A 14,635-nucleotide genomic window follows, 5' to 3' on the forward strand; every position below is an offset into this window, starting at 1 on the left:
GGCAAGGGAGACATGGCTACATGCATGATTTGATGGTATGGTTTTAAATATAGGAACACTGTACAGACATAATTGAAAGATTGAAAGTAGAAATGATTGACTTCAAAACCATAAAGGTAATTACAACTATCTGAAAGCATGAATGCCAATGTACTGGCACTTTTTATATTAAATATTAAATAGGAGTGCAGTTTTTCTACTAATGTCAGTCATTTGTTAGAATTAGTTTGCCTCAACCTTACAAGCACTACCTTGACAATGCGGATACTACACATAATGGACTCGGGGTACTTGTGTTATGTAAGCAAAGAATAAAAAAACATTTTTGAGCGAACTTTTCCTTTCATTGTTGGAACTGGGCGCATTCTATAAGTAAATTTCTTAAATGAAAATGTTAATCTGCCTCTGAGTTACACATATTCATAAATAAATCCCAATCTCTGGAAGTCTTGTGTAGTCGAGTGAAAGCGCTCCACAGTCCAGAATGAAAAGTCAAATCCTGACCAGGGCATTGCCAACTGTGTCAGTGAGTCACCCAGGGTGCCACATGATTGGCCATCGCATCACCCAGGAAGGCAGGTCTGATGAGGTCACCGCTCTTCTCCTCATTCAGCTCCCTGCAGCCTGTGCGCACCAGCTGTGCAAAATGTCTTCCGCTGGAGCTGCAGTGCCGTCCAGCTGGTAGCCTGCAGAGATACAAGAAGCAGCAGCTGGCTCCTCACTCCTCGATGCTAGTGTGTGTCCTCCCAGCCTAACGCGAGGGCTTAACGGTACCTCGACGGCCTGAGAGTTTTGTGACTGCGCATCCAACACTGAGGGAAAAATGTATATAAAACTTTTCAAAAATAATTAAGTAAAGCATTTGTCAAAATGATTTCTGTTTCTGGAAAATGCATCTGTACACTGGGTCAAGTAGTTAATTGGCTTCAGGTTCAGTTCTGAAATCCAGCAGCATCTTGGCTCTCCATTGTGCTTTGAATTACATTACTGTAGGCGCTCTGCATTGTGTCAGACTGGCTACTGGGGCTGGAGGATTTTAAAGGCTTTTAAAGCAGTCCAATCAATATAACTCTTCAGCCAAATGACAGTGTTTTATAAATATAGATGTTCACATAAAAATAAAGAGCCATGTCAAGGATTCACATGACCCAGTCTTGTCTGCTTTACAGCACTTGGGTTGATGCATTTTTCTGCCAGGAGTAAAACATGTGCCTCATACTTAACTCAAACAGAATTGATCAATGATAGGTTAACGAAAGACCATTAATCCAGCAGTGTGTATCATGTTGGCAGCTGCAGATCTGTTTATGTAGGGGGGCTTTAGCATGAATTCCTTACAGTGTACTGAGCCCGTAAATACCATGGTTCTGTGCCTTTTGGTAATACTACCTTTACACATTATGCCTGCTTGTAAGTCCATCCAACATGTTTTTATAGTATTCTGGTTTGTGAAAGCAAGTCATGGAGGATTGCATTTTTCTGTCTGCATTACATATCAGTGATTACGATAAGCAGATTATTTGCCTATAAACTGGAATGTCATTTATCTCTACTGCTTCATGTTAGGTTCAGTTGAGTCTGATGGGAGGTTGTAGGAGGTTTGTGGGGGTTATACAGGGGATTAATGTTGTATAATGAGCAAAGAAAGCATATGAACATCCTCAGTATGTATGTGAGTCAGTATGAAATACCACTAGCTACCATGTTTATTTCTTTGACACTTAAATCTTTTCATGATAATTTAAGTAAAGGTGTATCTTACAATAGACTGACAGGTGTCAGAGAAAGGTTAGATACAACACACCTCTGTCTGAATAATGTTCCTGAAGTTGAGCTCATTTACAAGGCTTTTACACATGTATGAATGTAGTAAATTTTTTATTTAGCAGAATACATGACATATTTGGGAAACGAATGGTAGATTGATTAAATAAAACACAATAAAAAAATAATAATAAAATGTTTCATACATTTAAGAGGCCAACCAGGAAATATTTTTGTAGAAGGTTGGAAATATTTCGCTCTAAATACAACTTTTTAGAAGTATCAGGCAAAACAGGAGATACATTCTTCCCCTACAGCCAGAGGGAAATTTCCAGAAATTTACAACAAATTATAAACATGAACACGGGAGGAGGGTGACGGAGGACAAGTACATCTATTACTGGGATAATTTGGAAACATAAATTTTGTATGACAAGTTACATCTTAGCAGGATAGAGAGGTACTTAGAAAAAAAAAAAACAATGCACACACATGCGCACACAAAGCTCCTAAAGATACATACATGTAGTAAATGGTAGCCAACATCAAACCGCTTTTTTATGTATTTCATATTGCCATGAACTCCTGACTATGGCAATGTATTTCTATCTTTACATTTTACTGAAATCAATAAGGTGAGGGCATGTAGGTTCTGAGTTGCCATCAGCTTGGACATCTGGAATGATGCCGCCATCTGCTGGCAGATGGGGATAGCTACATGAATCAAAATTGAAGGAAGGTATTGAATACTTTCTCATGAGACAGTTTTCAGTGAGGGGAGAATGTGTTGATAAAATAAATTTACTTAGATTTTTGCTGTGCAGGAAGATCAAACTACCAGTAAAGTAGTTTTACGTGACATGCTGAAGACCAAGCCAAAAAGAGTGTAAAGTACTTATGCAACATTCACCAATTTGGCAACTTTAAGCCTGAATCACTATGTTGCTGTTTTGTTCTGTTTTGATCCCAGTTTATCTTTTAATTTCAAACATTCCCTGAGTGGTAATTTCCCTTCAATCAATCTGGTAGTCATTTATATAAAAATAACACCAATAATGTCTCAGTGACTAAAGTACCACCATCCTCGTCACCCTTCACAATCTCAGCAGGGGACTAATTGCTGAAGAGATGAGCAAGTCGTCAATGACCTCATCCAGAAAAACTGGAGCCCACCACCTAGACCTAGTCTTTTGACTCATCATACTCCTGTCTAACAAAGGTGCACCATCCCTCACGCAATCATCTGGAATGGCAGCCATAACTGGGCCCCAGCTGTTAAAGACAGACCTCCAGCAAGAAGCTTGCTGAACCTTCTGATTCACCTAATTGATCACTAACAATGAGCAAGAGGGGATTTGTAATGATGGAGAAGACAATAAACATCTGTCCTTTATCTGTTCTGCAGAGGATAATGTGTAACTGCAGCTAGTTTAGTTTTATTTGGCATGAGCTCTCAGAGTTCTCGGAGGTATATGCAAACGTGAGATAAAATAAAAAACAATCAGAGAGGAGGTGGGGGGTGAGAAATTAATGATGAAAAGGAAGAGAAAATAGTAGAAACAGGGTTTCACAGGGTTCTGACTAACCCATCCAGCCCATCACGATCACAAGCAAGTAATTACAACAGGAGCCAGGAGCTTTGGCATGAACTGCAAAACCTAGGGCACAAAATATCCGCTTTCATTTCATTCAGCCAGTAATTCTTTTGATCAAACCTCAGTTGGCAAGAAATGAATTCTTTATTACATGTTCTGCTCTAGCACCTATCTGAGGAGTGTGGAGATCCCATCAGCAGCAGACAGGCTGGCAAAGATACAAAAAACATCATAAAGCACACGTTGTCTTTGTGCTGTTCCACGTATCTGTACGAGATCTGGATCAACTTATTTCAGACTTATTACAACCGTGTTCATGCAGTATGATAAAGCACTGTTGCTACGGGTGTAATGGTGTGGGGACTGTATTTTTGTCAAACATTATGCCCCTTAATACAAATGGAGCATCATTCAGGCTGTTCTGGAGGCAGAAATGGGTCCTACCTGGTTGTAGATGCAATGAGAAAGAGAGATATCAAAAGACTCTCTGCTATTTTTTCAGCAGAAGGTGGTGCAACTAGTTCTTAAGTTCAAGGTGTAACATTTTTACATGGGTGATATGGGAATTAGATAACTTTTTCATGAAATCAATTAAATAATAACATAAACTATTGTTTTGTCTTTACGCAGGTCCCCTTGACTAATTTTACACTTTGTCTACAGATCTAAATCCATTAAGTGTGACAAATATGCAATAAAAGAGTAAATCAGGAATGGGGCAAATACTTTTTCAGAGCACTGTATTTAATCATTTTTTCAATGTTCACTTCACATCAGAAGATTTTTGAACATGTCAGTGATTTACTCATTTATAATACAGCTAACTGAATGTTATATTGATGTAAGAAGAAGTAGGGTCATTCAAAAAAATTAACAGGAAGAAGACCCTAACGGCTCAGGCATTCATCAGCATTTACAGTGGCAGTTTCCTCCTGGTCAGCAGTTAACTCAGGTCTGTATTGATGTCCAAGTGATAAATAACTCGGATGGCCTTAGTTAGTTACTGGTGATATATTGTACACCTGCTAGATTAAAACAGATCAGAAACTGCTGTGCTGTTTATTGTGCCACTCTTTCCCCCCCCCCCCCCCCCAACAAATAGCACTACACCTTTAATTCCGTAAATTACCCTTTCTGCTGTAAGCCAAGTTTGGCAGCTTCTATTCCATGGTGCAGTTCACGTTCATGACAGCTGGTGGCAGCAGCAACGACGAAACAATCTAAGTACGCAATATCTTGGCGACACACTCGGAACTGTAAAATAATTATTTTAAAGCGCAAAAAAAGGACTTTCAAACTCCCAAAATCAAATGTGATGAACTCTTTAATGCCTGAAATGATGTGCCTTGTAATATGAACAAGGATTAAGTGTGTACTTTCACAGCAAATAGTAGGCTACATTAATTATATATTTGAGTGGATATATGGCATATTTGGGTAAAGTGTCATGTGGTTCCAGATTCCACGGTCACTCAGTTTAACTCAGAAGCAGTTATGACAACATACTAGAAATTTTTGAGGTTGACCACGGCAGTGATCTTGTCCTGGGCTCAACTGGGGGACGTTCCAACTGGAGTGGGACAAATGGGGACTGCAGTTGATGTACATTTTGAAATGGTAGCATCATGGAGAAATCCCACATCCACCATTCGAATCAGGGTTTCATTATTCATTAGCCTATACCAAGCGGGATTATGCTTTAACTGATTTGGGTTCGAGTACTCAAAGATCTGCATGGATGCTATAATCCCCGCGTAAAAGCCCGTCGAAAGCGCGTTCCGCGTCCACCCTCCGAAACTCTGACTAATCACCTTGAAATGTTTGTTCAAGCGGGACAATGTGCTGCTTGATATGGCATCTGATCACTTGCACGTGGCGTTTCAAATTTGACATTGAGAAATGGAATGATAATTTCCAGGCTCTTTTGGCACAAATTGTTAGGAGTTCGTTTCATCCTCTTGCATGAAACACACTTTATTTCTCGTAGCTAATGTTTAAACTAAGTACATTTATTACATTTTATTGTCTACTATTCTCGTGAAGTTGTTTCATATGTTCTTCGTTCTTAGAACACTATCAATGTTAAGTAAACTGACCGAGAATGTTAAGATAGTAGCGCCATTGGTTACTGTTTTCCAAACAATCCACTTGGCAGCCTTTAATAGCCTATTATACTATTTTCCACCAGTCTCTCTCCGATGTTACAGAGGTAAGGGCAACGCAGTTCGTTCACATACTTCGGCTATCAATAAAGCCCGCGACGTGTATGATGTCCATCCTTCATTGTAGCAGTTCAGCGCAATGGCGCCTATTTGGTGCAGTAACCCGACTCAATGAACTTGAATGAAAATCAATTCCAATAGATTGCTCAAATTATTTTCAAAGCAGCACTTATTTCTACCGTTCCGCCTCATAGTAAGGATATCCCTTCCTGTGTGTGAACTATTTCTGCTCACAGCCTCATCACAGTTGCAACTAATTTCGGATGATGGTAATTGGCTGTAAGCTTCGTCGAGAGTTCAAAATCTGCTTCAGCAAGATTTATTTGTCAGTTTATACTGCATTCCGCTGTATCTAACCCTAGAGGCAATATCGCAATGTGCAGGTTTTAACGCCCTCCATCATTGTGAGGTGTTGCTTCATTGCCAGTGACGCAATCGTTACGGTTAAACTTGGGGTACTCACCTGAAACCTCAGCCAAAGAGCGTTGACCTGACCGCCGGTAGCTCCGACGAATTGGCGGACGCATAGCGGTCACGGTGGACTGACAAAAAACTGAAGGAAACAAAACGCCAGTGTGATACAGACTCCGGGTTCCATGTCTGACTCACCAGTGCGCATCCTGTGAAACGGAAAGGCATCCAAGCGGAGTTGTGACTTTAATGAAGTGTAAACTTTTGTGTAAGAAGAAAGAGCTTGAAAAGTCTGTGGAAACGCATTCTTACGTTTTCTTAGTTTAACGGCGACTGAGTCAACGCTGCACGCATATGTGGAGTTTTTAACATGATCGGAACCCTCTAAAACCACACCGCTCGAAAACGGAGGTAAGCGCGTTCCTTTACTTAGCTTGCCAGGGCTTTACTTTTGAAGTGCAATAACCTGCATTATTTTATGTATCATACATTGTTATGTTTTGACAAGCCATACAATTGTGTGTCACTGCCAACAAGTTTTTTTTTGTATGGAAGCAAACAAATCGTATTGCCATTTTAATTCAGTTGCCTGGGGATATGAAATGTGAATATTGCCTCTTAAAGCATTTGCTATCTATGCTACTAGCATTGTATGATGGTTGTCTTCATCATTGTTGTTTGTGCCTTCTGGCTAGTCTATTTTATGCATTTTTTAAGACTGGGTATTATATCCAGAAGTGAAATCAGCATTGAGTTGGACGGATAAAATGTATTTTAATTTATAGAAGTGATAGTACATGCTATCTCAGTATCACATGTGCCAGTCAGTCATTAGCAGTAGGCAATATGAGTCACCTTCCATGATTTTCAATTGGGTTTGAACCGGTGTAAAGACGTGAAGTTTTGTCGAAGTTCCTGTTTGGAAATTATTACTTTCCATAGACCATTGTGCGCTCTCCACTGAAATTGCAAGGAAAATTGTTTCAGAAACAGGTGCCTTTTTTAGGGCTGTTTTTACAGAGAGGATGTTTATGCCTGTAGTTACTCATCTTTTCAAAGAGAAAACAAAATTCCCCTTCTATTACTGTAACCGCTGGCATGTGCACCTGCTATACTGAATGCACTCCGCGAAATCGGCTTTATGTGTTTTGCTTTTAGTGATTAGACTCATTTAGGAAATTCATCGAGAAAGAATCACAAGTATGCATGCGTTGTGACTTTTGGTCTATTTAAGTCAAGTTAAACGCCACATACATTTTTTTTTTTAAATAAAGGTTTATAATAAAAAATAAAAACTGCATAATGACATTTCGAAAAGTCACTGGTTGAAAATATTCATGCATTTTCCATAGAAATCACATTTTCTGTTGTGATCATTTTTCCTTTATTTGTATTATTCAGTTTAGATGCCTTTGTTATTTGGATATGGATTTTGGAATGGCCACAGAAAACAATGAACTACAGCCTATGTGATAGACGTAAATAGTGTTTTGAACACGATGTTTGCATTCCACATTATTTTTCTGCTGCAAAACACGGGAACACGTTGCAACTGGGAGAAAACTGACAGCGATCTTGCGTGAGGCGAATCTCTGCATGTCTTAAATCTGATTAAGGAGCGACTGTAGAAGCCTCTCTCACTCACTACCATAAACAGTTATAGAGATTGCATTATTCAGCTTTTGAGTGCATCCAGTTTTGTCCTGGGCAGTTCTTAAACTCTTGGTATAAGTGATGTGATTGAGACAGAAGGCTTTCATTGATATACCAGCGCATTACCGAACCACAGAGCTGCCTGATGAATGCAAGAATATTCAAGGATTTTACTGCCTGTGGTGACTTAAACACAACCCTTACTCAAGCATGGCTCAGTGACAAAGGCCCCAAAAGGACTGCTGTTGCTGATTCCCTGGGTGGTTGAATAGGGTGGACTGCATGTGTCACTGGAAAACTGCAGTGGAAGAGTGCTGAACTGACCTACAGTTCATATGTTGCCCTGAGGAAATTCACTTGGTCATGCTGGCAAGAAAACACTATTGTTTCTCTTGTTCTTTTGAAACAGTTTGTCTTTGTAAAAGTGCATTGGATGCCTGAGCTGTGATAAATGACGCCTTCTCTCATCTCTGTGTGCGGTTCCTCAGGGACACCATGACGCTCTGCTCCCTGGGCTCCATCCATGTCCTGATCGTCCTCTTTGAGCTGTGGGCCAGGGCCAAGGGGGAGTGCGAGGAGCCGCTGGCCAGCTCTAAGCTCAATCTCTCGGTCAAGTACGAGCTCCTCAACTTCCGGGCGGACAGCCCCATCCAGAACCTGGTGGCGTTTAAAGGGCACGTTTATGTGGGTGCGGTAAACAGGATTTACACTCTGACTGAGGACCTGCAGAAGTTCTCCGAGTACAAGACCGGACCTGTCCCCGCACAAGATCTCTGTCCCCCATGCCAGAGCTGCGAAGCTACAGCTAACACCTCGTCAAGCCTCATGGTCAACAACACCAACATGGCCCTGCTGGTGGAGACCTACTACGATGATGAGCTCTTCAGCTGTGGCTCTGTCCACAATGGCGTCTGTCACCGACACGTTCTGAACGGCACCCTGGAGAACAGTGAGGTGATCTGCATGTACTCGCCCAAGACCAACTGGGGCCGCCTGGGGTGCCCCGACTGCATCGCCAGCCCCTCCGGGACCCGGGTCCTGAATGTGGAGAGCGGGAGCGTGGTGAGGTTTTTTGTGGGGAACACAGCAACCCCGGGTGACCCTGTGGTGCCCCCGCAGCACACGTTCTCGGTGCGGCAGATGAAGGAGACCCAAGACGGCTTCCGTTTCTTCTCAGAGCAGTCCTACTTGGACGTGGCTCCGCAGCTGAGGGGCAGCTACCCGATCCGCTACGTCTACGCCTTCGAGAGCGGCCCGCACGTCTTCTTCCTCACCGTGCAGCGGGAGGACGGTGCGTCCCGGTCCTACCACACCCGCATCGTCCGCACCTGCTCCTCGGATCCGGAGCTGCGGCGCTACGTGGAGCTGCCCTTCGAGTGCATCCTGACGGAGAAGCGGCGGAGGCGATCGGCGGGGGTGGAGGTCTTCAACGTCCTGCAGGCCGCCCACGTGGCCAAGGCCGGGCGGGTGCTGCAGGAGGAGATGGGCTTGCAGGAGAATGATGACGTGCTGTTCGCCGCCTTCGCCCGCAGCCGCCAGGACTCCCCGGACCCTACGAGCAGCTCTGCCGTCTGCGTCATCCCCCTGAGACACCTCAACATCTTCTTCGGGGACTTCATCAAGAAATGCCACACCAAGCGCCCTCAGCACTTCACTGGGTCGGACGAGAAACGCTGTTTCAACTTGGTAAGAATGGGGTTATTGAAAAAATAAAACAGTGATTGCAGGATGGTGTAAATTTAACATTTTACACCAATGCATGAATAAAGGTGTAAGGTGTTTTGCTCAACAGCAACATTCTACTTGGAACTTGTACCTACAAACCTTGTGGCTGGGTCTGTTCCCTATCCTGATGTCCAAATTGTCAACCCACATGTAAATATTCACCCTGAATTTATTGTTATTGAGTCTTAAAAAAACAATATTCATGGTGCCATTGACCATGTTGGCATGGCCCTTTAATCTAGACATTGCTGGGATATGTCTTAGCTGACTGAGAGAGGAAGTCAGGCTTCATTCCACCAGAGGAAGGTTGAGCTTACTCATGCCAGTGTTAGTCACTGGCTTGTTTGTGATTGTGTTGAAAGAGCACACAGCTTTATCTACAGTTCTCCTTGTGTAGCTATGGGTGGTACAGTGGTGACCAAAGAGGTGCGAGTGTTCATTGTAGATATGAAAGGAAAATGATTTAAACATTTTTGACGATATTACATCTGTAGGTTTGGAGAGAGGGCCTTTGCTGCGGGTATGCAGGCTGTGCAGAAGCTAATTATTCCAGATTTCTCTCTATGCAGCAGAACACCGGCCTGTTTCTGCTTCCAGTCATCAGTCACCTGGTGGGCTGTGTACGGGCTTCTCCATCTCTGCCCTGTTTCTCCCATCCATCAGCATTGATCGGATAAATCTTTAAATCATCGGATCAATAGCGACATGAATTTAACTGCTGACGACCCCCCGGGGCTTGTCGATATCTTTAAATGCCATTAGCTTCTTGATTTAATTACCTGCTGTCTTTTTGTGGCCTGTCCCCGTATTTCAGTCAGGTTTGTTCTGCATGCACAGAGGACTACGGATGTTAATAAGCTTTAATAAACATTAATCTGAGATATATGAAGACGCAGCCCTGTGAGGTGGTGCGGCAGTGATTCTGCCTCTTGGCAGTAACGTGTCTTTAGCTCTCAGAGAACCATTGTGTGTGCTGAACGGCGTGAAGTCAGCCATGGAAGGAAGGCGTAGTGTGTCCTTTGGCCCACCCTCCAACCTGGCACGCATCTGTCTGGCAAAGAAGGGGGCACCAGAACACTTTAATCCATGACAACAAAGCCAACACTAAACACATAGGCACCTAGTCATTAAGCAGTCGTCCTTACCTTTAACTTGGTAGGCTATTACATTTTGCCTAAGTGCTTTTTTTTCTGCACACATGTAGCATGCTACAGTTCTAACTGCTTTGGTGGCAGTCTACTTCTATCTACTTCTCCTAACCGCTTAAGCCTGCTGCCTGCATGTTATTGTCAAACAACAGGCTGTAGGAAAGCTCTGACTTGGCGTTGGCTATGATTGCAGATACTGTCATGTCATGATCTCTGAGTGTGTGTATCGCATTACTGCCTGCCTTTATCAGTGTGGATGGATGTAAAGATGGAAAAACGATGGGAAATCTTTGTTTTACAATTCCTCCACTCAGATTATGAAATGTGGTGGGATCATATTCAGTGGACCTCTGAATAAGCCGATCATGTTTCACCATCAAGCGCTAAATTTCACAAGATGTTTCCCTGGATGTATTAGGCAGCTGTAAGGCCTCAAACAGACGGTATTATTATTGTCTGTAGTCTGAATGGACGGATTTCATGTTCCTGTGAAAATCGCCTGGCTTTGTGTGAGCTCTGCGTAACATCAGCAAGCACCCCTCAGTGTTTATTACACACAAAGCCCAGCACTGTAGCCAACTGGAGCCCTGTCTGTTCCTTCAGAAAAAGAATGCTGTAAACTCTCTGATAATACATGAACAATATATTAATTAGACAAATGATCCGCTGAGCTATTTTTCTGATATGTGGCAGGCAGAACAAGCCAAAACTGCTTTTAACAGTCCAAGATGGGCATGTTAAGTAAACCGCTTTGTTGAAGTTCAGTGGCAGAGATTCTTGTAAGGCTGCAGAGATCCGTTTAGAGAGATAAAGAATAGAGAAATTGTGATAATACACACAAGCATGAAGCAGTCCTGTATTGTGGTTTCAGCCGCAATAATATGATCTTCCAAATTGCTCTACTGACCAGAAGCTCAAAGGAAAAGACCAACATTTTGCAAAATAGACCTTTTTTTCTGACTTACCAGACTGAGACGAGATTTCATTTAAGCTTTTGTGCATTCACTGGCTCAATTTCCATGTTAGCATAACGTGTTGGCTTAGCGTAAAGATTTGAAGCCTATAGGAGTCAGTAGCCTACCTTCAAAGTGAAGAAATACACCTTACAGCAACTCCAAAGGTGTCTTATTTACATGAGGTATCATGTGTATTTGAAATACACATGCAGGGAAAATTGTTTTAAAAATGACAGACGTTGTTTTTCGAAGTTCTACCTTTTAAAACTACCTTTAGAAGGTGCGCTGCGCACTGCACTCAACCAGCGAGGATACATTTGTGTTCAGCAGTTATAGTTCCAACCATCTAGCTAAAACAACATCTCTCATTTTAATTTTTTTCAGGCATGTGTATTTCAAATATACATGATACCTCATGTAAATAAGACAGCTCTGGCTTCTAGTCTAAGTTGGAAAAAAAGCATATTTCCCAAAATGTTGGTGTTTTCCTTTAAGACCACAACCTAACTGTCTGGGTGCAGAAAATATGACCAATGGAAAAAGCATGTTTAATTCGGCTAAGCTTTATTTTAATGTCAGAATAAATCAGAATGCATTAGGGGGTTTGCTTGGTCTTCAGTCCCTCGAAAACAGAAAGTTTTAAGTAACATCTGCTTAATCCGGCCCTAATAAAGCCAATTTGATGTACAAAGTGGCATCTCTGCTACAGAAGCCTAGATAGTGTCACATTGAGTGTACCGGATTAAAAATAGTTTATTTGTCCCAGTAATGGGCCGTTCTCATTAGAGGGAAGCAGAAGTCCTTGAGATTACTAATGAAAGCCAAATGAATTGTGTCCTTAATAGACTTAGTCTCAATGGGGAGGGATTGCAGACTTCAAAGAGCTTCTTTAAGGGCTATTGATCCACTGGGTCTGCTGTTGTATCGTGATATGGGTTAATGAAAGAGGAGGAAATATAGCCTCGATTTGCCCATAATTGCACGGATGCCTCAAATGGTAAAAGTTGGTCTCTTATCAGCTAAAGCAAGCCGCAGCCTGTTCCTATGAGGGGGTGTAAGTCAAATTTGACTTTCAAAATAACAAACAGCCACATTTAACAGGTCACAATTATCATTAAATTAAAATTGATTCCTAAAAAAATAACAGCCGGAGCCTGATTGGTTTTAAATTGAATTTTGGGACTGATTGATTGTAGCATGTAATATAATTCCAATAGGGTTTTTGATTGACAGCAGTTTTAATTATACTTGTAGTACTGTTTAAATGAATATGCTTTATGGGGGGGTTCTAAAACTAGACTAAACAGCTTGAAAGCACACGTGACAGTATTGATCAGCATGAAGAACAGGCCCTTCCCTCTCGCTCCATTGACATATGGTAAAATATGACAATGGATGTACATTTCTGTACACCCTATAATCGAGACAGGGACTGAGCCTAGCCTAGTTCTGTAGCCACATGTCATGATCATAATTCACAGAGGGTACATCACATGTTGCTGCAAGTTTCTGCCAGTTGCTAAGCACCATGCAGGGGGAGGGGGGATCATGATGCAATGTTTTGAATTACCATATTTTTTGTGAGTGTGTTTTCCTGGTTGGAGAGAGATCCCAAATCAGTAGGCAGCTCTATTGTGAAATGAAGTGGAATTTTTCAATAAGGCTTTAATAATGTTCCCGTCAGGGTAAATAATACTCGCAGTCCATGCATGAAGGTATCAAAGCTACAGTGGTGAATCACCTGGGAGTATAAAGTTCACCCATCATTAGTCCACTTTTATCACAAAAGTGCTTTGCCCCAACAAGCCTCTAATGACAGTGGGCGTTAGTCAGGTTGTGAATGGCCTGACCAGCTGCAGTACATGTCCGAAGAAGCAGTGCTTCACAGGTGTGTACTAGAACGCAGCTGACAGGCAGCATCTATAGCACAATCAGCTTTGCTCTCAGCTCACTTCCACTGGTGCAAATCATTGGGCCGGGCAGGGATAACACTGACATCACTTCCTGCGGCAGTGTCATGTCACTTCCTGTGGCAGGTTAAGCCCATTGCTTTCTGTTTGCTTTCATCTGTCGATTAAAACCAGCCTCTGTTACAGATCCATTCCTCTTTACATGAAATGGATGTATGCATCTTAACATCTTTGATAATCATCTCTTATAGGTGATATTGAGATAAGTGGACCTGTTCAGCTGTTCTGAACTGCTTTCTGTTACCGGCCAGTATAGCTAGAAGACAACTCCAATACCAAAACTTCATAATGTTCTTGCTTTTTAAGCCATGAAAGTAAATGTTTTGCTTTGATTTTGTCACTTTTATTTTCAATGTTTGCACCCTGTTGGGCTCTGTCAAACCTATCCTTCTGGTGGCACAAAAATTGCAGTTGTCCTCTTTTTGTTTTCTCAGGGTCAATATTTGCCTGCAGTTACAGGGGCAGAGTCTGTAGAACAAGGTTCATGCAGTCTGAAAGAGCAGCCTCAAATATGCAAGAGGCTGGAGTGACCTCTGTATTATATATGAGAGAGCAGCCTCTTCATGTAGGAGAACACTGAAGTCGTTGTATTTGAGGAGCCTTAGCAACCTCTGTAAAGGTGAAAAGTGAAGTGGTCTTTATTTCTTTGAGATTAGTCTCTATATGTAGGGGAGTAATGTTTGTTTGTGGGACTAAAGCCTCTCTATAAAGAACAGTAAGTTATACTGTATGTGAGTGTTCTGAGCTGCCTGTATGTCAGAGAAAGGCCTCACGGAGGTAACTTGCAGTATGATATCGCTATCCCAGAACTTGGGGTTGTTTTTTTCTGTATTCTTGCCTAGTGTACAAGTGTCCAATCAAGCACTTTTTCCCAGAGTTACTGTTAGAAACATCGCTGCACTTCCCAGATAAGACTACTGGATGTGTGTGAAGCACAAAGCAATAACTGATAACATTTACGCTTGCAATCTGTCTCCCAAGGGGGGAGCCCTTAATTGCTCTTTAACTGAAGCTGTCAAAGACATTGTTGTCAAATAGTCGTGCAGCGTTTCTCTTTCAATGTGCAGGTACAAGTGAGATGTGCTTTTTAGTGCATTTTATCCATTCATTAATCCTTCTTAATGACTCCATTTTAATGTCACACAGACTTGCACTGTAAGAGTACTACTGGGCGGTAACAGAAGATTTAAA

General features: G+C 42.1%; 1 protein-coding gene across 2 annotated transcripts in view; it reads left to right on the forward strand.

Annotated features, from left to right (window-relative positions):
* The first annotated feature begins 6,030 nt into the window (after positions 1–6,030).
* Positions 6,031–14,635, forward strand: part of met (MET proto-oncogene, receptor tyrosine kinase) — a 39,952-nt gene continuing 31,347 nt past the window's right edge. For both annotated transcript variants that reach the window (XM_061252732.1, XM_061252733.1), the window contains exons 1-2: positions 6,031–6,403; positions 8,134–9,331. In XM_061252732.1, the coding sequence (XP_061108716.1) occupies positions 8,141–9,331 (1,191 nt within the window). In that variant the 5' untranslated portion in view covers positions 6,031–6,403; positions 8,134–8,140. The remainder of the gene's footprint in view (positions 6,404–8,133; positions 9,332–14,635) is intronic.

This window comes from Conger conger, chromosome 8 (assembly GCF_963514075.1).
Source record: "Conger conger chromosome 8, fConCon1.1, whole genome shotgun sequence".
NCBI classification, from domain to species: Eukaryota; Metazoa; Chordata; class Actinopteri; order Anguilliformes; family Congridae; genus Conger; species Conger conger.